This window comes from Corylus avellana, chromosome ca3, assembly GCF_901000735.1.
Source record: "Corylus avellana chromosome ca3, CavTom2PMs-1.0".
NCBI lineage: Eukaryota > Viridiplantae > Streptophyta > Magnoliopsida > Fagales > Betulaceae > Corylus > Corylus avellana.
In genome coordinates this window covers 37920431-37945138 of record NC_081543.1, presented here as the reverse complement: position 1 = coordinate 37945138, position 24708 = coordinate 37920431, and the positions used below count along the sequence as shown (strand labels likewise).

At 35.7% G+C, this 24708-nt stretch overlaps 2 protein-coding genes across 3 annotated transcripts; both read left to right on the top strand.

Annotated features, from left to right (window-relative positions):
* Positions 1–1197: 1197 nt before the first annotated feature.
* Positions 1198–15313, top strand: LOC132173679 (protein ENHANCED DOWNY MILDEW 2). The gene is made up of 19 exons (XM_059585244.1): positions 1198–1296; positions 2145–2587; positions 2669–2765; positions 3309–3362; positions 3485–3621; positions 4225–4324; positions 4417–4515; positions 6129–6376; positions 6503–6595; positions 6674–7207; positions 7356–7503; positions 7614–7715; positions 9090–9182; positions 9872–9913; positions 10975–11085; positions 12876–12947; positions 13045–13163; positions 13315–13378; positions 13482–15313. The coding sequence occupies exons 2-19, from the start codon at positions 2178–2180 to the stop codon at positions 15006–15008; spliced, it is 4050 nt and encodes a 1349-aa protein (XP_059441227.1). The 5' UTR covers positions 1198–1296; positions 2145–2177; the 3' UTR covers positions 15009–15313.
* A 3506-nt stretch (positions 15314–18819) lies between these two features.
* Positions 18820–24421, top strand: LOC132176024 (uncharacterized). 2 transcript variants are annotated; one of them, XM_059588131.1, is made up of 13 exons: positions 18820–19109; positions 19647–19973; positions 21011–21139; positions 21225–21317; positions 21443–21522; positions 21641–21754; positions 21925–21998; positions 22315–22391; positions 22871–22954; positions 23063–23155; positions 23239–23346; positions 23424–23495; positions 23740–24421. In XM_059588131.1, the coding sequence occupies exons 2-13, from the start codon at positions 19683–19685 to the stop codon at positions 24175–24177; spliced, it is 1653 nt and encodes a 550-aa protein (XP_059444114.1). In that variant the 5' UTR covers positions 18820–19109; positions 19647–19682; the 3' UTR covers positions 24178–24421. The 2 variants fall into 2 exon arrangements, with proteins under 2 accessions (XP_059444114.1, XP_059444115.1); XM_059588132.1 differs by lacking the exon at positions 18820–19109 and adding an exon at positions 19420–19537.
* The last annotated feature ends 287 nt before the right edge of the window (positions 24422–24708 follow it).

Here is a 24708-nt window from a genome sequence, read left to right as displayed (position 1 = left end):
GCTGCCCAATCGGCACCTTGCTTGGCTTTTGACGCTTCCTCTCCAACTTGTGCAGCACTCTGGCCGTTGCCCCGTAACTGTCTTTACGAATAATGATATAAGGAGCCCGTTGGCCGGTCACTGTCTTACGAATAATGAGAATAATAATTAAGAAGAACTAAAGTCTTTTTTTCACTGTTTTACGAATAATGATATAAAGAATACTAAAGTTGTCTTAGCGTGTAATATAATTTTTAAAATTATTATTAAATTTGAGATGATTATCATTGAATTTTAATTTATTGACAATTTTAAATGGCATATCACATTTGAAAGGACTCCTTATTATTATTCTCATCTCACTCACCTTTCTATTTTCCTCCTCACCATCATATATGCCACTAATACTATCAAACCAAAAAAAGTAGCATTTATTTTTTTTTAGGGAAATATCATTTTTACTCTTGATCTGAAATGAATAAGAAGTAGACGATCCTAAAAACAAAAAAGAAGTGGGTTTTCCAATAATAAACCCAAACCAAACTAAAACAATACGAAAATAATTACAAATGGTATAAAATAAGTCAAACAAGTGACGTTGTCCTCTCAAGGGATTGCGCAAGACAATTATAGAAGTAAAAGGGGCACAGATTAAGGCAAGCCTATCTGAACTCTCACTTAAAAATAGCAATAACTACTGGAAAGAGGCTGAGGCGACAGTAGAAGCACTGTGTGAGAGAGAGAGAGAGAGGAGAAAGTTCTTTGTTTTGTTTTTTTTCAAAAAAAAAAATTTTGATAATATTCCAAAGATCAAGGAACATGAATTCCCATTTTTCTAGAATAGAATTCAAATTCTCAGCAAAAGGGTTAGACGATTCTCTATTATACTTTAGTGTAACCAAACAAAAAAATCTACACCTTTTGAAATGAAAAATGCTACAAACTTTTACTTTCATAATTTTGATATTATTTTTAAAATTATCATTAAATTTAATAATAATAAAAATGTGTAAGAGTGTGTAGCAGTTATTTTTTAAATTAACTACATTTACAATTAAAGGAACCAGAATCCCGTGTGGGATCGCAGACGTTGATTTTTGGTGGGTCCCAAACCAGTACCGAACTACATCTGACGATCATGATCTAGACTGGAATTTGCGGTTCCAAAGAAAATATAATTACGTGCTTGCGAGTCCAGCTCTGCCGAATGAACACTCAATCCAAAAAATGGAAAAATCGGAGCAAATAAATTCTTAGCTAATCAAGAACCACCAAAGGCTCTGACACAGGCGTTTCTTGGGCGTTGGCTATGATAAGGTAAAGGTCATTTCTTGTATTCCTTACATTTTCAAGCTTTAATTTTTAAGTTATTTTCTGTTTGCGGAAACCCTGGGCTGTTGTTTGGTTCCCGAGAAAACGAACGGGTAGAAGTTACATTGTTTTGGGTTTTTTTTTTAAGTAAGTAATCTAATTATCATTAAAACGGAAAGCGCATTCCAGGTACGAAATTCTTTTGGTTTTCTTGTCTGGTGTTTCAATTGCTTCTGATTTCTTTTTCTACTTTTGTTTTTCTCGGAAACCAAACGGGGACTTTGCTTTGCGTTGCGTTTCACAATCAATGTTACATTGGACGAGATATATATATGTACAACTTAATTACTATTTTCTGTTAACAGTTCTCTTGGCGACCAAACTATAGGTAACGATGAATTTCTGAGCTTTTAGGAACAGATAAATAATATGTAAATCCTGTTTAGTTCGGAAGAAAGGGGGGGAAAATGAAGGAACAAAGGAAGCATCTTAGAACGTTTGAACGGAAATTTTATACTCACAAGTAATGTACTAATTTGAAACTTTAAGATATATTTGCACTTATTAGCGACAAAACTGAGCATGTCGTGAAAATTTGTTGTAGCAACACATCACTTGGTATAGGCACTTAAAGTTTCCTGATAATGTTTATGTGCCGATTGAAATTTTGTTCATTTCATTTTTATATACATAATCTTTTTGAAGAAAATCTAAGTTCCTAACAAAGAAAAATAACTAAGAAGTATATTGGAGTCGTATAAGTGAATTTGATTCTTATGGGTTGCATTAACGCACCCTGTAGCATGTTCGTAATGTTTTATTTACACCATTTCTTCTTTGAATGTCTTGCTTAGTTTGTAAAGCAAGGGTGTGACTGAAAGAAGGTTATGGCATCATCCGATGATGAGGCCGAGGGCCTGCCACAATGCGTTTCAAATTACTATTTTGAAGATGACAACGATGAACCCATTTCATTTTCTATTTTGCCAATTCAATGGAGAGAAGGTGAGAGTCCAGATCGCAAGAAAGAACAGATATTCCTGCATGGAACTGCTGACAATGGGCTTCAAAAAATATATAAGCATGTGATTGCATGGAGGTTTGATCTTTCCAATTTGAATCCCGAGATATCGGTCCTCTCCAAGGAAAATAATTGGATCAAGCTTCAGAAGCCAAGGAAGAGCTTTGAGGATACAATTAGATCAATCCTGATAACAGTGCAATGCCTTCATTTCTTGAAGAAATATCCGGAAACATCTGGAAAATCTTTGTGGGATCACTTGTCTAAAGTCTTCAGGTTTTTGTCAAACTTCTAAGCCTTATCAACTTTCCTTCTGTTTGTCTTAGTGTTAAAATTGACATTTAATTCAATTTGAAGCTTGTATGAGGTCAGACCTTCTCAGAATGATCTGGTGGACCACATGCCTTTAATTAGCGAAGCTGTTAAAAGGGATGATACCTTAGCAAAGTCCAAGGTTTGTATAGCTTTCTTCCTTGTCTTGTTAATTGTGACATGAAGTTGAGAAGAATTAGAATGTTTTTGACGCATGTAAATCTTGAATGTTATGATAATTTTTGGGCATAAAAAAATTTAGGCTTTGGGAAGCTTGTTGGAGGATTTTTTCTTTTTTTTTTTTTCCTGAACTTTCTGGTTATGGCTAAGTGAACAAGGTGCAGAGAGAAGTGCTCTTGAAGTGGATTTGGTTGGGTTATTTTTTGGATACTGCTAAATTATTCTGTGGCTATCATTAGTATTTCTAACTTACTCCAGCTTTACTTGTTTCTTTGATTTTTGTTATTATTATTATTTTCTTCTGAGATTTACTATCTCTTAGTTTTTAACATGATCTTTCTGCTGCATTACTTTCTTGTATTGGAGGATATGTGATCTTCTTGAGTCAATTTTTGCTTAAACTCTAAGCTTTTCTGTTTCAAAGTATGTATTACAGCTTGTTGTTCGCTAGAAGGAGTGGATCATTATGTTTCTGCTTGATAATAAAAGTTTATGATTTGAACAGTTTTTATGCACATTTCTTGAGGAGAAGCCGGGAAAGAGGAAACTGTCTGATGAGGTTATACACCTGCTTGTCTGCTCATCTTTTTCTTTGTTCCATTATTCTCTGTAACTTCTTTTTCTTTCTCTTTTATATTTGTCTAAATTTATTTTGAAGCCAATGAACTTATGGTGTTTCAGGCTGTTCAAACCACATCAATGTCTGCATTTATAGTTGATGAGATGGATGATGATATTTTGGATGAAGAAGAAGATGATTCCAATGGAAATGAGGATTGTGTTTGTGCATTTTGTGACAATGGTGGTGATATTGTGTGGTGAGTACTTTTTTAGTTGGTTATATCTGGTATTGAATGGAGCATCTTTAGCAAGCAAGTTACATAAAGGCCTTGAAATGGAGCAGTTTTACAAGAGCGTATACTGAGATTAGGTTCTCAATCTGCATTTTTTTTGATTGTGTTGCTTACAATTAATATGTGGAATTTTTTTTTTAATAAGTTATCAAAATATTATTAGAAAGTGTAACCCCAAGGGGTTGACTCAAGCTTGGTCTTTGTGGTAGTCCATGAGGTCTAAGGTTCGAGTCTCCTTGGGTGCAAATAATTTCTTGGTGCCGGTCCACCGGCGAAGCTGGAGTATTACCTGATCCGTGTGGAGAGGGCGCTTCACACGGGTCCAAGGTTTACCTAACAGGGGTGGGTACACGAAGTGGCCCTGCCTTGGAGGGGTTCCTCGTTATCAAAAATATTATTAGAAAGCGCAAAAGGTGCAACCCAAGTACCACTTGTTTTTGTACACATCTTTTCTTTGGGGACCTCCAGAAGGTCCTCAATTTTGATCTGCTGTTTTGTGGACTCCATTCTTTTGATTAATTTCATGTGTGAATTTATGATGTAATTTTATTTTGTGTTCTTATGCAGTTGTGAAGGAAGATGCATGAGGTCATTTCATGGAACTGTTGAGGCTGGCGCAGAATCTGATTGTGTCTCTCTTGGCTTTTCTAAGAAGGAAGAAGTAGATGTATGCTACTGTTTCATATTTACTTTGAAATCCTTATTCTACTCTGTCTCTCCTTTGCATCAAAATTTACCTTTTTCCTTTTAACTTCATAGGAGTTGCCAACCTTCATCTGTAAAAATTGTGAATATAAACGGCATCAGTGCTTTGCTTGTGGGAAGTTGGGCTCTTCCGACAAGTTCTCAGGTGCTGAGGTATGATTTAAGCATAGAAGAAATTGAACTATTGTTTCCATTAGTTAGTTTGTTTGTTTCTTTTTGTTTTCCCCTCCAAAATGTTCATTCCATATTATTTCCTGCTATAGCTTTATGAAGCGTCGCTTAATTTTTTGTGGTGAGTCTTATATTATATGTATTTTTATTATTAATAATCCAATCTTATTAAAAGCGTAAGGCGCCCCTAAGTACACTAAAAATATACAAAAGGAATCCCCTAAGTAATCCAAAACAAACAAGGGAATCATCAAAATTAATTGACAAAGGGGATACATAAGCTGCAGTCCAAAGATACAATTTATGGAAAAAAGATGATAAAATATCCTCCAAGTCCTCAAAGCTCCTATTGTTTTTTTTTTTTTCGCTCCATAAACACCAAAAGAGGGAAGTAGGCACCATTTTTCACGCCGCAACACTCATCGGCCTTCTAGAAGACCACCAACAAGCAAACAACTCGATAACCTGTCTAGGCATAACTCAAGACATCCCAAAACGACTAAAGAGAGCACTCCACATAGCGGAAGCCACATCGCAATGACGAAGAAGGCGGTCCACGGACTCTCCATTCCTTTTACACATGCAATATTTGTCCATCACAACATATAATGAGAAGAGAGCACTCCATTATATATTAAATAATGAGAAGAGATCAATTTCAGACCCAGATTTTTAGCTTTTCATACTTTTCTACTGTTCCAGGAGGCAAGATATTTTTGAAGGGTGTCTCGGATTTTGTGGTTAGTTGTGCACCATGTTAAGAACGGAACCCAGTGATATCTGAAGATTCTTTTTATTTCTCTTCATTAGGCCTTACTTGTGTTCACTTATTCTTTGAGTTAATGAGCTTGCTTTTCTTCTTCTTTTTGTTTTGGTATGGCTTGTATTTTTCTGTTTATAATTTTTTAAGTATCTATCTGACTTTACCAGGAAAATAGATGCATTTGTTTTCATCATTTATGTAGTAAATATTTTACCACTGGGAACCTTGCAGCCTAAGTTGTATCCTAGTTTAATACCCTGTTCTCCTACCTCACAATCAAAGCATTTTCCCTCCAGCTTTGAAATCCCCACTTGTCATTTAGTTTACAATTAGTTCACTAAGTAAATCGCTTTCCTTATTACTTAAGAACTCTGATCTCTTAAGCCCCCACGGGAACCCCTCTTTGCTTCTTTTGTAGTTTTGCAGTTATCCTGTAATTTTATTTAGAAAGCATTGTTTGGTTTACCTCCAATTTTCAGGTTTTTGTTTTAACACTCTTGCAGGCTCAGGGAACAACAAATTCATGATTCTGTCTTTCTTCTCTCTCTCTCTCCCCCCTCCCCCTCCCTTTTAAATGGTTCATTAGGCTTCAGTTTGAATTCCTTTTCTTTCTTTTTTTGTCTTTTTTTCATTGGGGGATTGACATATCAATCCCTTTTGTGTATTCTTCAGATTGTTTAATTGCCAATGATTGCTGCAGTCATATCTTTCAACCTGTCGGAAGTTCAATGTCCATATTGACAGATTTCAGCGAATGTTCTTCCACATTGCTCTGTTGTTATTTATTTGGAAATGTAATCCAATGGCTCTAAAGTTTCTATCAATTGCACAGGTCTTTCAATGTGTGAGCGCAACCTGTGGCCATTTTTACCATCCACGTTGTGTGGCAAAATTGCTCCATCAGGGGAATGAAGTTGCTATAGAAGAGCTTGAGAAAAAGATTGCTGCAGGGGAATCTTTTACTTGCCCAATTCATAAGTGCTGTGTTTGTAAACAAGGAGAGAAGAACAAGGATCCTCAATTGCAGTTTGCTGTATGTAGGCGTTGTCCTAAGTCATACCACAGGAAATGCTTGCCAAGGTACTCCTTAATTGTTGTCTCTCTCTCTCTCTCTTATTCTTTTTTCTTTTTTGGATATGCGGTTATGAGAACATGTTCCTTTATTACTAATCTCTAGATGCTTGATGCTTGAGTTGCTTCTATCAGGGAGATTGCATTTGAAGGTACAGAGGATGAAGATATAATGCCAAGGGCTTGGGAAGGTCTATTAGGCTACAACCGCATTCTAATATACTGCTTGTAAGTGGTTCAAATGAGCTGCCTTTCTTAGCCCTTGTAGTTTGTTGGCAGTACTTGATTATTTTGTCTATTGACCAGAAAACATGAGATTGATGAAGAACTTAAAACTCCAATAAGAGACCACATAAAGTTCCCTGGTGTTAAGACTACAGTTGAAAAAAAGAAGGCAACCATGGAAGAAAAGAGAAGACAATCATCAGGGTCCATTGGAAACAAAGAGAAAGATCTGTCAAAGAAGAAAAATCTTGCCTTAGATAACTCCTCCCGGAGAAGAATTGATATTGCTAGAAAGAATCAGAAGCCATCCTCACTTGTGAAGGCGGGAAATACCAAAAGTGAGAAATTGTTATGTCAATCAGATATCTCAAGGAAAGTGAAAGTAAATGATGGGTCAAGAAAGCTTTTGAATGAAAACAGGAAGTCTGTCTCGATGGAGGATGAAAACAAACCTACTGGTGCTAGGTCATATAACTTTATGAAGGGGTCTGGACAAGTTAAGTCCACGAAGCAGGATACACATTATGGTAAAGTTAATAGCACTCTGGCAGTGAAGGCAGCCACAAAGAAGCTAGGCGATGCACTGCCCTCATTAGATGCTGATACAGAGAGGAGGTGAACCTTTTTCTTTTCTACTTTTGAATTTTTAAGTCCTTTATTTTGAATTTATATAATTAATATTAGAAGAGAATTATCATGGTCGCAGGCCGTCAATTTTGAAGTTTTGATTTGTATGTCTTTATTTATATTTCTTGCAATGTAGATTATTGGATTTGATGAAAGATGCTGCATCATCAATAACTTTAGAAGAGGTCAAAAAAAAGCACAAACTTCCCTGTACTTATGCTTACTCGTCAAGAAATAATCTTGACAAGAACATTACTATGGGGAAGTTGGAGGGTTCAGTCGAGGTACAAATCCAATTGAAGTGTTCTTACTGCTGTAGATGGTGCCGTCTATAGTTTTATATTTTCAAATAGAAAAGAAAACATGAGTTTTTGTCTCTTCTGTATGTATGAAGGCAGTTCGAGCCGCCTTAGGGAAGCTTGAAGAAGGCGGCAGTTGTGAAGATGCAGAAGCTGTCTGCGAACCTGAGGTTCTGGACCAGATATTCAAGTGGAAGGTGGTTGTCTATACTTCCTTTTGGCCTAGAATCAGTCAGTTCTATGAGATTATATTTAAGTGGTCATCTCAAGCTAGTGATGTAGGAAGCACCACTTGTTTTTGATATTCTGTTTTTATTTACGTTCATATTTATAAATTTGTTGGGTCCAGTTCCTAATATATCTGTTTTCGTAGACTTGATGTTCTTAAGTAGTTCGTATTTCTAATTCTCATAAGGAAGCACTATGAAAGACGCAGAAGATGTTTGTGCCTAATATGTTCTTTTTTAAACAATTAAATAGAAACATAGACATTTTGAATTTTAGGGCATTTTGTGGCTTTAAACCAGTGTTCTTTTGTATATTTTGTCTGTATATGGGTTTACACTTCCCTTTATATGCGAATCAAGTTATTATTGTTATAGAACTTGAGTTTTCTGCTTTCCTTTTTCATTCAGATTTCTTTTTTTTTTGGTATGTTTTGGGGGTATATGTTGGATCACTTTGCAAGCTGCAGACTAGTGTCATGCCCTAGTGATTCTGGGGTTGATGGTGGTGCATGTTGTATTAGGTGATAATTCCATAGTTCTGCATGGATAGTTTTTATTTATTTATTTTATATATTAGTAGAGCATATGTAATTGGCGATAATTTTGATAGAGATGCATCCTTTTATCTCAAGATTATAAAAGAGGGTTGATTATCCATTTCTTGCATTGACTGTAGCACCTTGGTTTAAAGTGTCACTTTGGCTCCTTCTGTCTGCTGCACTACTTTATATTAGTTTTTATTTATTTATTTATTAATTTATTTTTTAATTTTAATTTTAATTTTGTTGTGATTTGCATCAGGTTTGAGACTGAATCTTTTTTGCATTTTACTTTGGGTACTTTTTTGTTTCTGTATATGCGGAGCTTGGCTATTTCTTTTTGATAAGATTTGAATATGTGGCCTTTGTTGTGTTCGTGGTTTTTTTCAACATTTATTATTATTATTATTATTTTAATGGTTTTCATCATTTGAAGTTGTGCTAATTATATGAGTGATACAGAAATCAAGTATATATATTACTGTCCTCACTTGTTCCAATTGTTTGTGTAAAATTCATGAATGAAAAAGATTCTCAAACCTTTACTGAATTATATGATTTTCTCCAAATTTTGGTGGCAAAAGCGGTTCAGTAGTGTAAAATTATGTGTCTGATGCCTCTTTCCTTTGCTCCTGGGCATATAATTGAAAGCTTGTTTTGCCCGCATGCACAACCTTTTCTTTTGGCATATGTGTTAGTAACATTTCATATATTTGTTGGACTACTTATATTGGCACACAATGATTTCTATTAGAAGAATATCTTATCTTATAATCATTGGCTTTATTGATACATATGTCTGCAGCAAAAGCTCAAAGTATATCTTGCACCTTTTCTTCATGGTAATCGTTACACGTCTTTCGGTCGCCATTTTACGAAAGTGGAGAAACTTGCAGAGGTAATCTTGCTATGTTTTTTGCCTCAAGGCTAATCCAGTAGTTTATCATACTTTAGTGCCCTTTTAGATTGGGCTATAACTTTTACTTATCAAAAAAAAAAAAAAAAGATTGGGCTATAACTTTTGTTCCTAATTTCTCTTCCTCTAATCTTGTAGATATTGTTGACTTTCTAGATTTTGGACGCCAATAGGGTGGTTGTTTCTCTTGTATACTTTTTGTGTACTGGAGCTTTCTTTCTAATAAATTATTCATCAAAAAATATTTATTGTGTGGTCATTGGATGGCTTGGAAAATCGAGGTGAAAAAAGAATGATGAGCTAAAATGTAATGACTCCTGTCCTTCCGGTTTGAGCTGGATTGAGGGTAGTTTGGGGAAGCAACAAAAATGGATAAACACTATGGGGAGCAAGAGAAAAGGAGGATAATCTTTGTAAGACAGTGGAAGTGTGTCATGTCAATTGCATGCAATTGGACTTAGTTATTAACGTCATGTCAATGTAAATGTCAGCTTACTTCCTAGCTTCATGATGCGTATTTCTTGATTTTAATTAGTCACTAGATACACTTTGCTATCAATTTTAGTATATTTGCATGTTTTACCTATTCTGTATATATGTTGAGGATGTAGAATTGCTTCCATAAGGCCTTGGGGCTTGGAGTATCTAAAAGCATGATTTTGAATGTGCAGATTGTTGATAAGATTCATTGGTATGTACAAAATGAAGACATGGTAAGGATTTGTGTGCTTAGTTTGTTTCATCTTCCTTAGAATCTATATAACGTATGTCTAATATTTTATTCTGCGAGATGGTTCAAATTTTCTGGGTGTTGTGAGGTAATTTAAACTTAGAATCTTATAAAAAAAAATATCTCCTAGAATTATTGTGAAATTGGTCCATCCCATTGGTCAACTTAGCTAAAGAATATGCTACTTGTTGGCTTTTATGAGAGCATGCTAAAAATAGAAATACGTCTTGTTAGCAAGATGTTCAGTCTTGTTGTACACGAAGCTTTACCTTCATTTATTGAAAACCACTCCAGAGCCTGATTATATCTTTGATAGCTGAAACATATTCATTTCTGAAGCAGGAAATTGAGGTGATAAGTTTCCTAGTTCTTTTTTAGGTTCTGAGAATTGCCTTTTACAAACACCAGTCATTTTATTTTCTACCATGGTTAAGTATTCATGGAATTCTTTGTGAATTTTGTAGTAACAAAAATTTGATTAGGCATTCTCCCATTACGAACTAGGAAACATATTTTCCTACAGAAATATGATTTATTTGTGTGTGGAGAAGTATATGCAGATACTATTTGGAATTTTGTGATAGACGGCTGATGGTGTTGTAATTTTCTATTTCATGAACTGGCAAAAAGTATAACCAATTATTTCTTGCAAAGGGTTTGCTTGTTGTAAATGGATTGAATACATGTAGGATTAATTTTGGATGTAACCATTCATGTAAATAAAACAATTTATTACTTGGAATTTCTATAATAAATAACAATTAAGATGAAAAACAAGAAAGAAATTATTAAACCAGGAATTTTAGAGCTCAACCTTATGAAGCAGCATGGTGTTTCTACATAGTGTCGTTTTGCAACCCTAGAACTTTTGTGCCTGTTGACTTTACTTTGGCTTGCCATGGTAGCATCATCTTTTTTGAACTGTAGAACTTGTATCTAACATTGTTGTTGAGATTTGTTGTCATTTGTACTGCTTGCATTGTTGTTGTAATTTCTTGAGAAAAAAAAAACACTTTCCTGATTATAAATTACTCCCTTGAACAGATAGTGGACTTCTGTTGTGGTGCTAATGATTTTAGTATTCTGATGAAGAAAAAGCTAGAAGCGACAGGCAAGAAGTGCTCATACAAAAACTATGATATTGTTCAAGCTAAGGTCATCTTCACCTTTTCTTATACCGAGCAATTATGAACTAGATTCTTCCCTTTGGATGACTTACAAATATGACTGCAGTAGAGATAACACTTCATCAGACACATTTTGACACAGTTTGACATGGGCTTTGAAATGCTTAACTGTGTCTGTATAAGATCATTTTTCTATTTGGATTACATTTATAAGAGGTGCAAAAAAGACTTTTTATCCCAAATTAAATTTTCAAATTTATTTTCGAAGAAAGGTAAAAAAGGTGTTTAAAACCCTTTTGATAAAAAATGCTGGACTTGCAAACTAGGGGCTTGCAGAGTACTAGGTGGATGGGATAATTTGTTGTAGAAATTCCCACAGCTTTTAGTTCTCATCTTCTCTGTCACCACCACTTTCTCCTTCTGTGTATTCCCCCCACCTTCCTATTTTGGTGCTTGCTATTGCTATTGCTCTATCGGCCCTATGATTTTTTTAAAAGCCCTAGACTTTTTCAATGATATGTACAGATACTTTTTATTCTGTCACCTTCTTCCAGTCCTTTTGCAGGAATATTCTTGTCTTGTTTATTTATAAAATAATCCATTTGCTTAATGCTTTCCTCACAACATTTTGATTACCTCCGAGTCACCCTTGCCTTTAAACAATGTAGGCAAAATCTCAAACACGGCTTGGGAATTGAATATTACAAGTATAACTTGAAATTAACATGGCTTAGGGATTTAATATTAAGAACTAAAACCTGAAATTTGAGGGATGGTTATCATTTCATTTAGTTCATATGAAAGTGGATGACTCTAAAAGAATATTTATACATGTTGTACATATAATGTGTGCTTGCACATACATGTACAGCTGTGTTATTATATCTTGAAATTCTCTTATTTTCTTTTCTCCATGAATGAACCAAACGTCTCAAAACTATCTAATTATAGGTTGTCCCTGTGCCTAGCGCCTCTCTCTCTCTCTCTCTCCACGTGATTTTTTGGCTATACTATGTGGATCTGAAGATTTGACTAGTTAATGGCATTGGGCAGAGCAACATATTTTTACTGTTTACTGTGGAACTGGAACATGGGTACATATTTTAGGTGTGCATAATATTATCAGATCTCTTTGATTAATAGAATAGCATGTAATGTTAAATTGATGTCTGCCTAGAGAGTTAGAAATAAGTAATATGGTTTTGGCTAAATCAATCATAGTGTTGGTTAATTAACCTATGCCTAATTTTGGTGGATATTGATTTAGCCATTTGAGTTGAACTTCTTTAAATTGGCGGTTTAAGTTGCATTCCTATGTCGAGAGGTTGCAACTGGGGATGCAGTATTTTTAAATGTTAATGGCCTCTTATTATAAAGCCAAAATACTTGCTTTAGGAAAGGCTAAAGTATATGACCTTTAGACAGATATCCTGGGCACCTTGGGAGGAGAGAGAGAGGAAGGATAGATATCCTACGGACCTAAGCAACAATGTTAAGATTTTTATTTTGTCTGAAAAATTCTAATTCCTTTTTTACTTTTTCCCCAGTAATGTGACAGCTGAATAATTTAAAGGGGACTGTCTAGAGTCTAATATTTGGTGCTTCATCCATACTGGCTGAAAAATGATGTTTGGAATTGGAAGGGAAGTTATGGTGAATGAATAATAGGATCGAGTATGACTTTGTAGTTTATTGCCTTTCTTTTTTATTTTGTAAGATCGAGTATGTGATGTCCTCTCTCTCTCTCTCTCTCCCCGCATGTGCATATTTGTCAATGTGCTTATATTTTTATTTTGTTGCATTATGAATCTTTGGCAGAATGATTTTAATTTTGAGAAGAGGGATTGGATGACTGTACAACCAAAAGAGTTACTAACTGGATCACAATTGGTAAGAAATGATGGCTTGTTTCCATTTAAATATCCAAATGAGGGTCTGTAGGAAATGGATATAATGATTCACTGCTTTTTTCTTGCTTCTTGACCAGATCATGGGGCTAAATCCTCCTTTTGGACTAAGAGCAAGTTTGGCAAACAAGTTTATTGATAAGGCTCTCGAGTTTAGACCAAAGCTCCTTATTCTTATTGTTCCACCAGAAACACAAAGGTACTGGTTTGTTATCTCTCTCTCTTTCTCTCTCATGCGAGTGCACACACATATTGACAGACTACCTCGTTATTTGTTGCCTTTAGTCAGGTTAGATAAAAGGGAATTACTTTATGATCTGGTTTCTCACATTTTTGTTGCCTTTTACCAGGTTAGATGAAAAGAAAATACCTTATGATCTTGTTTGGGAGGATGACCAATCTTTATCAGGAAAGGTAAAGTACGAGTGTTTGGGGTAATTCTGTTGTGGCCACATCTGAGTTAACTTTCTAGAATGCATGTTGTTAATGGTGGCTTTTCTTCTTATCTCCCTTTCAGTCATTTTATCTACCCGGATCAGTTGATGAGAATGACAAACAAATGGAACAGTGGAATTTGAGGGCACCTCCACTGTCTCTTTGGAGTCGTCGCGATTTTACTGCCAAACACAAAGACATCGCTCAAAAACATGGTCACCTCTCCAAGCAACCAGAAGAATCAGAAATGGAAAAGAACCATCCTGAGGATATAATCCACAATCATCCAACGGACAATCATGAGCATTGTGGTGATATTTCCATGCTGATTGATGATCTTCCCACTCAAAGTGATAGACCTGAAAAATTCAGAGGTGGGGCACTTGTCACCGAAAGTCATAAAGAAAGCTCCCCTTGCAGCAGAAATGATAGAGGAAGCCTCGAGAGCAAGGGCCACACGAAGAACCAGCCCAATGAAACAACTGAAAGAAAGAGGAAGCGTGACAAAGAAAACCATGAAATAGGAATGGATGAGATATCACCAGAGAACAAAATGGATGGTGGAAGGCCTCGTTCTCCACCCAATGTAGTCGATGGCAGTTCCTCATTGGAAGATCCGCAATCCAAATCTCGTGAGATCTGTTCACATGCAGAGATTGAGAAGAACCAGCTTAATGAGACATCTGTAAAAAAGCGGAATTGTGAAGAACAACCACAGAGTGTAATCAATGGCAGCTCCTCCTCAATAGAAGGTCCACAATCCAAATCATGTGAGATCCCTTCACATGCTGAGATTGGGAAGAAGCAGCGAAAGAAGCACGGAAAAGGAATGGGCAAGATATCACCATGGAACAAAACAGATGGTGGAAGGCCTCGTCGTTCTCCACCCAATGTAGTCGATGGCCCTTCCTCATTGGAAGGTCCGCAATCCAAATCTGGTGAGATGTCCTCACATACTGAGATTGGTGAGAATCGCCATCAACATTTTGCAGCAGCTTATGGTGGGAGCCAGGCCAGCCTGTACGATGAGATGGGCAGAAAGTACAGCAGACATAGCGAGGAGACTTACTCAAGTGGGACCCATAGACTGTTAACTCGTGTTAGTCCTGGTTCTGACTATAGGGCTAGAGACTCAGAGGAACGGCTTACAAGCCGCATGAGAGGCAACTCCGATGGTCTCAGTTACAGACCATATATCACTGAGGTAGAAGAGGAGCTCACGAGGAACATAGATAGAAGGTCACATGTTCGACTTTATGGGCAACATGATCCTGATCTGCTAAGAAGTAACTATCTAGTAGGTCATGATCCTCGGTATGGCCCGATGGGATCGATGTCATCTCCTTACGGGCATCCAGGTCAGGCAGCCAACTTGTCTTACAGAATGAATACATCAGCAATGCAGCGATATGCACCCCAACTGGACGAGTTGAACCACCCAAGGCCAATGAATACTTTTGGATCTGAGCCGCCTATGATGAACAGATACGGCTTTAATAATAATCATCGAGCACCCCAACCCGAGTTTCAAGGTGGCCCCATGGGTTTTGCTCCTGGTCCTCACCATGCCTATTCACACCATAGTTCAGCAGGTTGGCTGAATGAGTAGTGTCATGCAGCAAACGTCGATAGATCATGTTAGATATGTTGGTTTGGCCAAATTAGATGGTGAATCGGTGAAGTTTATATATATGTACGTTATTGTTTGTTTTTTTTACCTTTCTAACCAATTGCTCTCCGCCGAAAAAAAAATGTAGGAAAGTATTGTAAGTAAGAAGTTGATGTTAGATTCAAGCTGTGACCCCTTGCGATTCATATTCCGGAGAAGCTCTTGCTGCTGTACTTGTTAACAACTTAACACAGTAGTTTTTTTAATATGAAAATCTTTGTCTTGGAGGCGATTCATTATATTTACTCTCGATCATCCTGATTTCACAATGGACTGGAAGATTGTCCGATATATTTAAGAAGCATTGTGCATCTTTTTCTCTGCACTTATCTGTTTGGCTGGACGTCTTAGATTTTATTCTTTGTTTGATTATATATATAAAAAGCAAAAATTGCAAAATTGGTCAGTGGGGTTTGAGGTTGTGACAAATTACTCTTAGTATGCATGTCTAACAAATAATTTCTTGTCCTCAATGAATAGCTTAATCAACTGTGAACCACGCTTCATAAAGTGGAGGTTACTAGTTTGAATCATTCTTCTCCCCTTCCTTTAAGTGAACATAAAAAAATAAATAAAAACAAATAATTTTCATTGCAAATTTTGGGCATTTTTTTGGCAGGATCATTATAAAATTACACATTTATCTTAAAAATAAATAAAAAAATAAAAATTGGCCCTTGGGTTGCTAACCACCCCATAGCTATGAGGGTAGTGGCCATCCTCAACCTAGCCAGAAGGGGTTATTGACCACTCCATGGCTATATTTCATGGCTTTTGAAACAGTTCAGCCACTTTTAAACCAACTAGAAATGGTCAAACCACCTCATTTCATCCTGCCCTTATTTTTATTTTTATTTTTATTTTTTATAATTTTTTAAAAGTAAATGAGTAATTTCAAAATGGTCATGAAAAAAAAAAAAAAAAAGGGCCAAAATTAATACCGCCCTCGTCATTTATTATACAGGCATATCACATGATTATTTATTGCCAATTTTTCAAATCTTCCTCAATTTTTTTTTTCTGGTAAATTTTCCCTTAATTCATTTATGCTATAACTTCCCCTTTACGGCTGCGGATTGGTGGGGGGTTTCGTTAAGGTGGTCAATATCTTTAAGGGTTAAATACCAAATACCCCCCTGAAGTTTGGTAACTTTATTTTTACCTCCTTAGGGTTTTATTTTTATTACAGGACCCCCTTGAGGTTTTGATAAAGGACCAAGTTAGTCCATCCGTTAGTTGACAAAATATGTTTTTTTTAAAAAGCAAGCCATTTAAGGGGTGGCCCACATCTGGCGGATGGAGTGAAAGCGAACCACCCTGGGCATCAGCCAAACCGCAATTTTTACTTTTCTTTTCTTTTTTTTTTAATTTTTTTTAATTTTTAAAATACTTTTTTTTAATTTTTTTAAAAAAAATTAAATATATGCCACGTGTCAACATCTGATTGGTTCACGTGTCAGTTTTAATGGTCAACTAACGGATGGACTAACTTGGTCCTTTATCAAAACCCTAGGGGAGTCCTGTGATAAAAATGAAACTTCAGGGGGATAAAAATAAAGTTACCAAACCCCAGGGAGGGTATTTGGTATTTAACCCTATCTATAAATACCATATTCAACCCAATCACGACAATCTTAACTTCCTAAGATAAATGATTTTAGAATTTAGAGTGCTTTTACCAATACATTATGAAACATTCATACTTTCAGAGTGAGTGTGATTAACACAAAATATTCAATGTAATCCTACTATTCATATCTCATGTATACATTTATTTTTAGAGAAATGTTAAGTATTCTATATTTTTTTTTTTCATATTTTTTCTATTTGACCCTAATATTTTTCTCTCTTTTTATTTTATTTTATTTTTTTTGTTTTAAAAAAAAAAAGCATTTCTGTTTTTTTTTTTTACTACACTACCACCAAACCCCAATTCACGTGTATTGTATTTTTAGGTTATAAATGGTGACTCTCTCGCTTCCCATATTTGCAGACAAATTTCTCTTTCCTCTTCCCTCTCCCCTCACCTATCGCTTGAACGCCAAGTACTGCTGATGACGAGCTACCCCCGTCAAAATCCCCAAATTTCAAAACCCCAATCCACTGTCAAAATCCATCTTCCCTCTCTCCCACTGACGACGAAACGCACAGATTTTATCTGTCTCTCTCTCTGTTATATTTCTTGCGTCAAAGTTACATGATGTTGTAGAACAACTCCTGGGGTTATTAAGGGTGTTTGTCAATAAATTTTGATTGACAGAGCACATAGATGAATTAAGCTATCAAAGTAAATATGTTTTTGTTGATATAATTAATATCTAAATTAGTATTAAGAGGTGGTTGGGTGTTGATTATTTTAATTTTCTTATTTGATCATGAGGCTTGTATACGTAGGAAAGAATATGAATTGATTTCTCAAGTGGTTATTTTTCTTTTACGTTGCTTTGATTTATGAAGGTAATATTAATTTTTTTTTTCTTTAATTATGTTGCAGAAAAAAAATTGAAAGTGAAATCACAACGACAAAAGCAGTTTTGGGAATATTCTTACGGTTCCCAATTTGCTTTCACCAAAATTTATTTTCTCTCTAGCAAGGAATAAGCAGTTTTGGGAAAGGTTCTATTGGTAAGAGACTTTTCATTATGATTATTTAGAAATTTAGAAATCTTATATTTTTTTTTATCTTTATTCGAGTTTTTATAAGAGAAATGATAGAGACATAACTTTAGCCAAATTTTACTCTTATGTAGTATTTAAAAAAAAAAAACAAAATTAAAAATTAAAAAAATTTATGAAGTAATAACATCCTATGTGGTCTTTTTTTTTTTTTAAAAAAAAAAAAGGTATTTTTCTTCAGAATAATGACCATTTTTCTGAAGAAAAATACTATTTTTTTTAAATACTAAATAAAAAAGACCACAATTATTTTTTATTTTATTTAAAAAAAAATTACCATATAGGAAAAAAGTTGGGTCAAAGTTGTGTCAAAAAATTGTCTCTATTATTCTTCTTTCTATAATCATTTCCAACTTTCGGTTTGTTTAATTTTTTTAGTTTAACTTATTTTTTTTTAATAGAATTATAGTATCTAGTTCTATTTATTTTTTATGATTATGTTCTGGCTGTATGACTTACTTTGACATTTTTTTTTTTCTCTTGATTCCTACTTGAAAATTTTTTCTTCTTCTTGTCATTTATGCATCCACTAATTATTATTATTATTATTTCATTCCTGTCATTTTTAAAAAGACAAAGTTTTTCTTCAAACTGGGTTAGATGAATTTCTTTTAAAATAATCTACAAAAGTGACATGCATTCCTTGAAAATGTGAGATGCACATGTTTTTTTAATAGTAGGGACAAAATTGAAATAAATTTTATTAAAAACGCATGTGCATCTCACATATTATTAAAAAAAAGAACATATGTCACTTTTATAGATTAGGTTAAAAAAAATTTATTCAACCCAATTTGAAAAAAAACTTTACCCTTTTTTAAAACGTGCACGGATTTCAAGCTCGTTGTAAGTTTGGTCCGCATTTTGGCCCCTTAGTTTCAACGGATTCGGGTGTCAAACGGGTCAAACTGCTTGACCCGTAATTGGTTAAATTTAATCAAATTTGAGTTAAAAACGACCACGTGTGGCTTAAAAGAAATGTGATTAAATCTGAGCCCTCCAAATCCAATATTTTTACGGCACACAGAAGCCGGATCCAAAAAAACGAAACCTATAAAGGGTCACTCTTCTAATTTCCATTTTCTAACCCTAACTCCCTAAGTTCCACACCACTTCCAGCCGCCTCTCACAGCGTCTCGCTCTCCCTCTCTCTCTCGGCTCACAGACCACGGCTGCCGTGACTCTGTGGCAAGGCACAGTCTCTCGCTCAGACCACAGTCCGTCACTCCATCAACTCCGGCTCGGAACTCCCTCTCTGTCTCTCCGTCGTCTCCAGCTCTTACTCTCACGTAGCACCGCCGCTCTCCCTCTCTCTCGGTCTCTCCGTCGTTTGATTCCATACTTTCCGTTTGATTCGCAAATCCCGTAAGTCCTATGCTGTAAAACCCCCCAGTTTTCTTTTCCCGAAACTTCTGTTTGGTTACTGAGAAAATGAAATAATAAAAAACACACACTGCCATTTTACTGACAGATGGATGGTTTTATGGTTGCAGAAGCAAAAAAATAAAAATAAACAGTAAATCAGACGTGTCGGGTCACTACTAGTTAACTAAACGGCCCAAATGGGTCATGCGGTGTCACTCATTAATTTAGCGTGTCTACCCCCAAATCCAATCGGCCAAGCAAACCGAAAGTTATAGCCATTAATTTATTTAGGGCTGACAAATTGGGATGGTGTTAGAGAAATCACCTATTGTTCTAAGTCTTGCGGTCAAGTAAAATTCCGATTTATGTGATATTTTGAAAACCTCAAGGACCTTCAGGATAGTTTTGAAACTACAAGGACCAATTTGGTACTAGCCAAACCAAAGGCACCATTACCATGAATGATATTTTCCCTTTTTCTATATTTGAGAAATTGAGACAGCCAAAAAATAATCAATTTATTTACTTCTTTCCCAGGTTACAAACTGAAAATATTGCAAACCCAACGCTCTAATGGCCGTTATGGAGGCGAAGCTAGTAGCCGTGAACGAAGAGAGAGAGAAAGAGGAAGGGGAAGTAGAAGAGGAAGAAGAGCTTTGGTCATCAGACTCGGAAGTAGGAGACGCGTTGGATTGGTTGGACTCCAAGGATGACTACGAAGCTGTGGAGGGCAGTTTCACACTCAACTCGAGGCGTCCCAACGCTCATGGTGGGCTGCACTCTCGCCCAAATACATCGACGCTTCAACCGCTCTCAAATCGTAACCAGAGGTTTGCCAATCGCATTCGAGCTTCGCCTTTGGAGGTATATTAGTTCTGTGTGCAATTTATGTGATTGAATTCTAGGAAAAGATGGGAAATTTGATTAATTTCTATGCTCTTTTATTATAAACAATGTTGCTTATCTTGTTGACCAAATAGGGTGCTAGGGAATTGCACTTTGAAGTTTCTCATTTGGTTCATAGAGACCATGATTAAGTTTCACATTCATGGGTAATGTACTAATTAATTCGAGAAGAACCCTAAGGGGTTGGCTCAAGTGGTAAGAGCCTTGGTCTTTGTGGTAGTCCATGAAGCCTAAAGTTCGAATTCCCTTGGATGCAAACAATTCCTTGGGGCTAGCCTCTATTACCCGATTTGTGTAGAGGGGGCGTTTTACACAAGTCCAAAGTTTACCTAACCGGGGGTGGCTACACAAAGTGACCCTCTCTTAGAGGAGTTCCTCGTTATATAAAAATAAATAAATAATAATAATAATAATAATAATAATAATTTGAGAAGAAATGCATAGTCTTAGGTTTGAAAATTTTGGTGAAATTGAGGGTAATATGCTATGTCCAAATTATATTGTGCTTTAAACTCATTTTTTGAGCTAGTTGATTTGGTTTTAAGGGATTATATCTTAATTTATTGGATTTGAATTTACCCTTTTTGTTAATACAAGTCATTAATAATCTCATTATTATTATTTTTTATAAGTAATAACCAGTTTTATTAAAAGTGTAAGGCGCCCCAAAGTACACAGGGAGTATACAAAATGATCACCTAACTAGAAAAAGAAAAGCGAGTAAGGAAATCATCGTAACTAATCGACAACGGGGACAAATGTGTTACAATCCAAAGATACAAAGTATGAAAACAAGAGGATAAAATGTCCTCCAAAGATCTCTCCAAGTCCTCAAAGCACCTATTGTTCCTTTCCTGCCATAAACACGAAAATGACTCTCCAAAGATCTCATTATTTTTATCAATCCCTGCTTTTCCATGTTTGTGTGGGTTGTGTTTGATTGATTATGTTTGTGTCTGTTTTTCACTTTTAACCAAGTCAAATTGATAGTGCAGGAGTGGGAGGGGAGGTTGAACGTAAGAATGTCAAACTCTGTAATGGCTGCAATTCGTGAAAGTGTTCGAGAGATGACCATTGGTAGAACTAAAACTACTGATAAAGCAGATCGTGCGACCGTTGAGCAGGTGAAACATTGTAATCTTTTATTGGCATTTTTGAACTATCAAAAAACGGAAACTTTTACCTGATTCTCTTTATATTGCCCTCCAGGCCATTGATCCAAGAACTCGCATGGCTTTATTTAAGATGCTGAATCGAGGTGTATTTCATGATATTAATGGCTGTATTTCAACTGGAAAAGAAGTACGTAATGCAGTTCTTGTTTTCATTTCTGTACTGATACCTATAGCACGTACCAGTTTCAATTCTTACAAAGTCTGAATTGTTGGGTAATATGTCCTTATCTTGCAATCATTTTTTTTCAACAGGCAAATGTCTATCATGCAACCAGATCTGATGGTCAGGAACTGGCAATCAAAATATATAAAACTTCTATTCTGGTATTTAAGTATGTCCAGGTGACCCTTTTAGCTTGATAATCTTGTGGCTTAGTTCCATGGTTCAGAGACTTTGTTCTTGTTTGTAGCTTGGTAACAAATTTAACTTGGTGATCTAAACGATAACAGGGACAGAGATCGTTATGTGGAAGGTGACTACCGTTTCAGAAATGGATACTGCAGGCATAATCCCAGGAAAATGGTGAAAACATGGGCTGAGAAAGAGATGAGGAACCTTATGAGGTAAGACCAACACATTGTTCCTGATGCTTTTAAGTCTTTTAGGATTTTAAGTTTTTGGAGAGGAAATGACAATTTATTTCAGTAAAATTATCAAGATCTAGTGGAGGAGCAATGTATTTCAGTTGTTTAAGCTGTCATATTGTATTTAATATGGTCACTGTGAACTGCAGGTTGAAGGCAGCGGGAATTAGGTGCCCCACTCCAATTCTTTTGAGACTTCATGTTCTGGTCATGGAATTCATAGGTATTGTGTGTATGCGTGTGTTATAATAAATATAGTTAGATGGCTGTTACTTTTTAATCAGAATTTTATGCAACGATCAATAAATTGGGCTCCCAGCCAGCATGTCAATCATATATATTAGTAGTAAGTGCGGTCCCTGCAGTTATCCTCAATACAGATTAAATACATTCTTAGTCATTTTAATTTTAAGGTGTTTACTGTAAGATTTTTCTTTTTTATTTATTTTCTTCTCCTCACTTATTCTCTTGTGAACAAAATTGAGTTTGGGCTTCTAAAGTAGAGTCGTTGAAGTTTATTGGTGGTTGTACTTGTACAGGGAAAGCAGGTTGGGCTGCACCTCGACTTAAGGATGCTGCCTTATCGCTTGACAGGTTACGTGAAGGTTATATGGAGGTGTGTTCATGCCTTTTTAGTCATTCTTCAAGAATTCTCTGTTATGAAGTGTGAAGCCTGCTCTCTAGAATGTTGGGGGGAAATATTAGTTATTAAGTGGTCTCTGATGCATAAGATGATGGTGGATTTTTTGTTGATTTGGACCTATAGGTACTTAGTTATGTCAAGTGGAACCTGCCATCTAGAATGATGGTGGGATGGTTGATAATATAGGTGGGGTGAGGTTTATCACTTGAATAGATCTGGTTGGAGCTGCCTAGATAAAGAGATTTTTTAGTTATATAAAATCGTTTTGTCTTTTGATATGCTTAATCTTATGAAATTATACTTTTATTTTTTAACAAATTTGGTATTGATATACGCATCAACAACAAATGCTTCTATTATAGCTTTCTTTCGGCAAGTGTAAAGGGCTTAGTGTCATAATTTGCTGTCTTGCTGAAATGATCAAAATATCTTCTTGGCATTGCTTTTTTCAGATAATTATTGCAATGCGGACATTATATCAGAAGTGCAAACTGGTTCATGGAGACCTCAGCGAATATAACGTACTTTATTTTGAGGTGAGCCCCAATTATATTTGTGTGCGCTTTTTTTTGGGGGGGCTAATATTGAATTGATTCCATGCGTAATTTGTGGACATTTTGATTTATTTTCTTCTTGATTTGTAGGGTCACTTGTACATTATAGATGTCTCTCAGTCAGTTGATCTTGATCACCCTCATGCCCTTGAATTCCTATGTGAAGATTGTGTTCATATTTCTGTACGCTCTCTGAAACCAAAAATATCAAACTAAAAGTGCTTGTGGTCAGCAGTATGAGTTAATTAAGCTTTGGTGGCATGCAGGATTTCTTTAGAAAACATGGTGTAGCTGTTATGACGATTCGCGAACTCTTTGATTTTATAGTTGATCCTTCTATTGCTGAGGAGGCTGTGGACAGTTATCTGGAAGAGGTTTGGTAATTTATACTCTCAAATTTTCTGATGGACTTCAGGATATTTTTATTGAGACTGCTTTCAACTCGTTTCAGGCGCAACAAAAAATTTTGGCCAGAGGAGACATATCTGTAGAGGATGAAATTGCAGACCATGTGTTTGTGCAGGTAACAGTGTCTTATCCCTCCCTCCCACCAACAGTGTCTTAACCTGTGTGCCAGTGGCATTGTGTTATAGGAGTTTCTTTTCATCCTCTATCCCCTTTTCATGGCAAAATTTAAGATGCCTTAAATATTGATACTTGAAGCTGGTGTTTGTCTCTGTACAAGCATGCCTGTCTCTGTACAACTGATCAATTTTGATTACTCATAAATTGTTGAGTGTTTTTCATTTTCTGGTGTTATTTTACAGTCATTCATCCCAAAGACGCTAGAACATGTGAAGAATGTCGAGGAGGATGTACAAAGGATAACCAGTGGCCAGGACACTAAAGATATGTATTACCAAACTATCACAGGACTGAAGGATGTTCTTTCAAGAGCTCAGCGGTCTCCAGCTGAACAAGCAGCAGACCCTTCTGATGGATCATCTATTAATCTAGCTGCTCATTCTAATCCTTCCGAGAATATAACAGAGTCTCAAGCAGTTGAAGACGAAGAAAACTCAAGCGATTCTGAAGCAAGTTTCTCGTCTCAATCTGAAGCAGAGACTCCTGCAGATAAGAAAGCTGCTAGAAAAGAGAACAAAAAGAAAGTCAAGGAGGAGAAGAGGGAGGCTCGCCAGAATAAAGTGCCCAAGGCTGTGAAAAAAAGAAAGAAGAAGTTGTCCAAAGCTCACAAGACTAGATAGCTTGCTTGTAGTGCAACTATGAAGCCAAGTTTATTTATTAGATAAATTTTGCAACCATTTTTAGTTTCGGGAAAAAGAAACAGTTTTGGCACTGAAGTGTGATCATGTAGTTTTTTCTTCTGCCCATTTTATCTTTTTAATTTGTTTAGTAATTAGAGCTTTGTAGTTAGCATACATATCTAGCATGGTCGCTGAAGATTTGAAGGGCTAAATTAATCTCAATTTAAGGTATTGTTGCTTTTCATTCGGACTTCATGGATGGTGAACAGTTTTTTTTTTAGGTATATGAAGATTGAATTTTTTTATATATATAATTCTTTGGTGTATACATTCAAGATTATTTTTGTAATGCACCTATAAAAGAATGTTATGGGTGTTTTTGACAATATTGAAGGATACCAATTAAGCTATTATATTTATATAATCAATGAGTTGTTTTTTCTGCACTCTTAATTTTTATTGCTATGAATTGACTAATACTAAATAAGTCAAATTAGTGATTTCCTCAAATTGAATTCTCTACAAATGGTA

Excerpts from the sequence above, each read along its gene's own strand:
- LOC132173679 (XM_059585244.1), top strand. The coding sequence starts at position 2,178 with ATGGCATCATCCGATGATGAGGCCGAGGGCCTGCCACAATGCGTTTCA. Across the intron at positions 4,325-4,416 it reads CTAAGAAGGAAGAAGTAGAT|GAGTTGCCAACCTTCATCTG; the intron begins GTATGCTACTGT and ends TTAACTTCATAG. Across the intron at positions 11,086-12,875 it reads ATGATATTGTTCAAGCTAAG|AATGATTTTAATTTTGAGAA; the intron begins GTCATCTTCACC and ends AATCTTTGGCAG.
- LOC132176024 (XM_059588131.1), top strand. The coding sequence starts at position 19,683 with ATGGCCGTTATGGAGGCGAAGCTAGTAGCCGTGAACGAAGAGAGAGAG. Across the intron at positions 21,999-22,314 it reads TCTGGTCATGGAATTCATAG|GGAAAGCAGGTTGGGCTGCA; the intron begins GTATTGTGTGTA and ends GTACTTGTACAG. Across the intron at positions 23,156-23,238 it reads AAGATTGTGTTCATATTTCT|GATTTCTTTAGAAAACATGG; the intron begins GTACGCTCTCTG and ends GGTGGCATGCAG.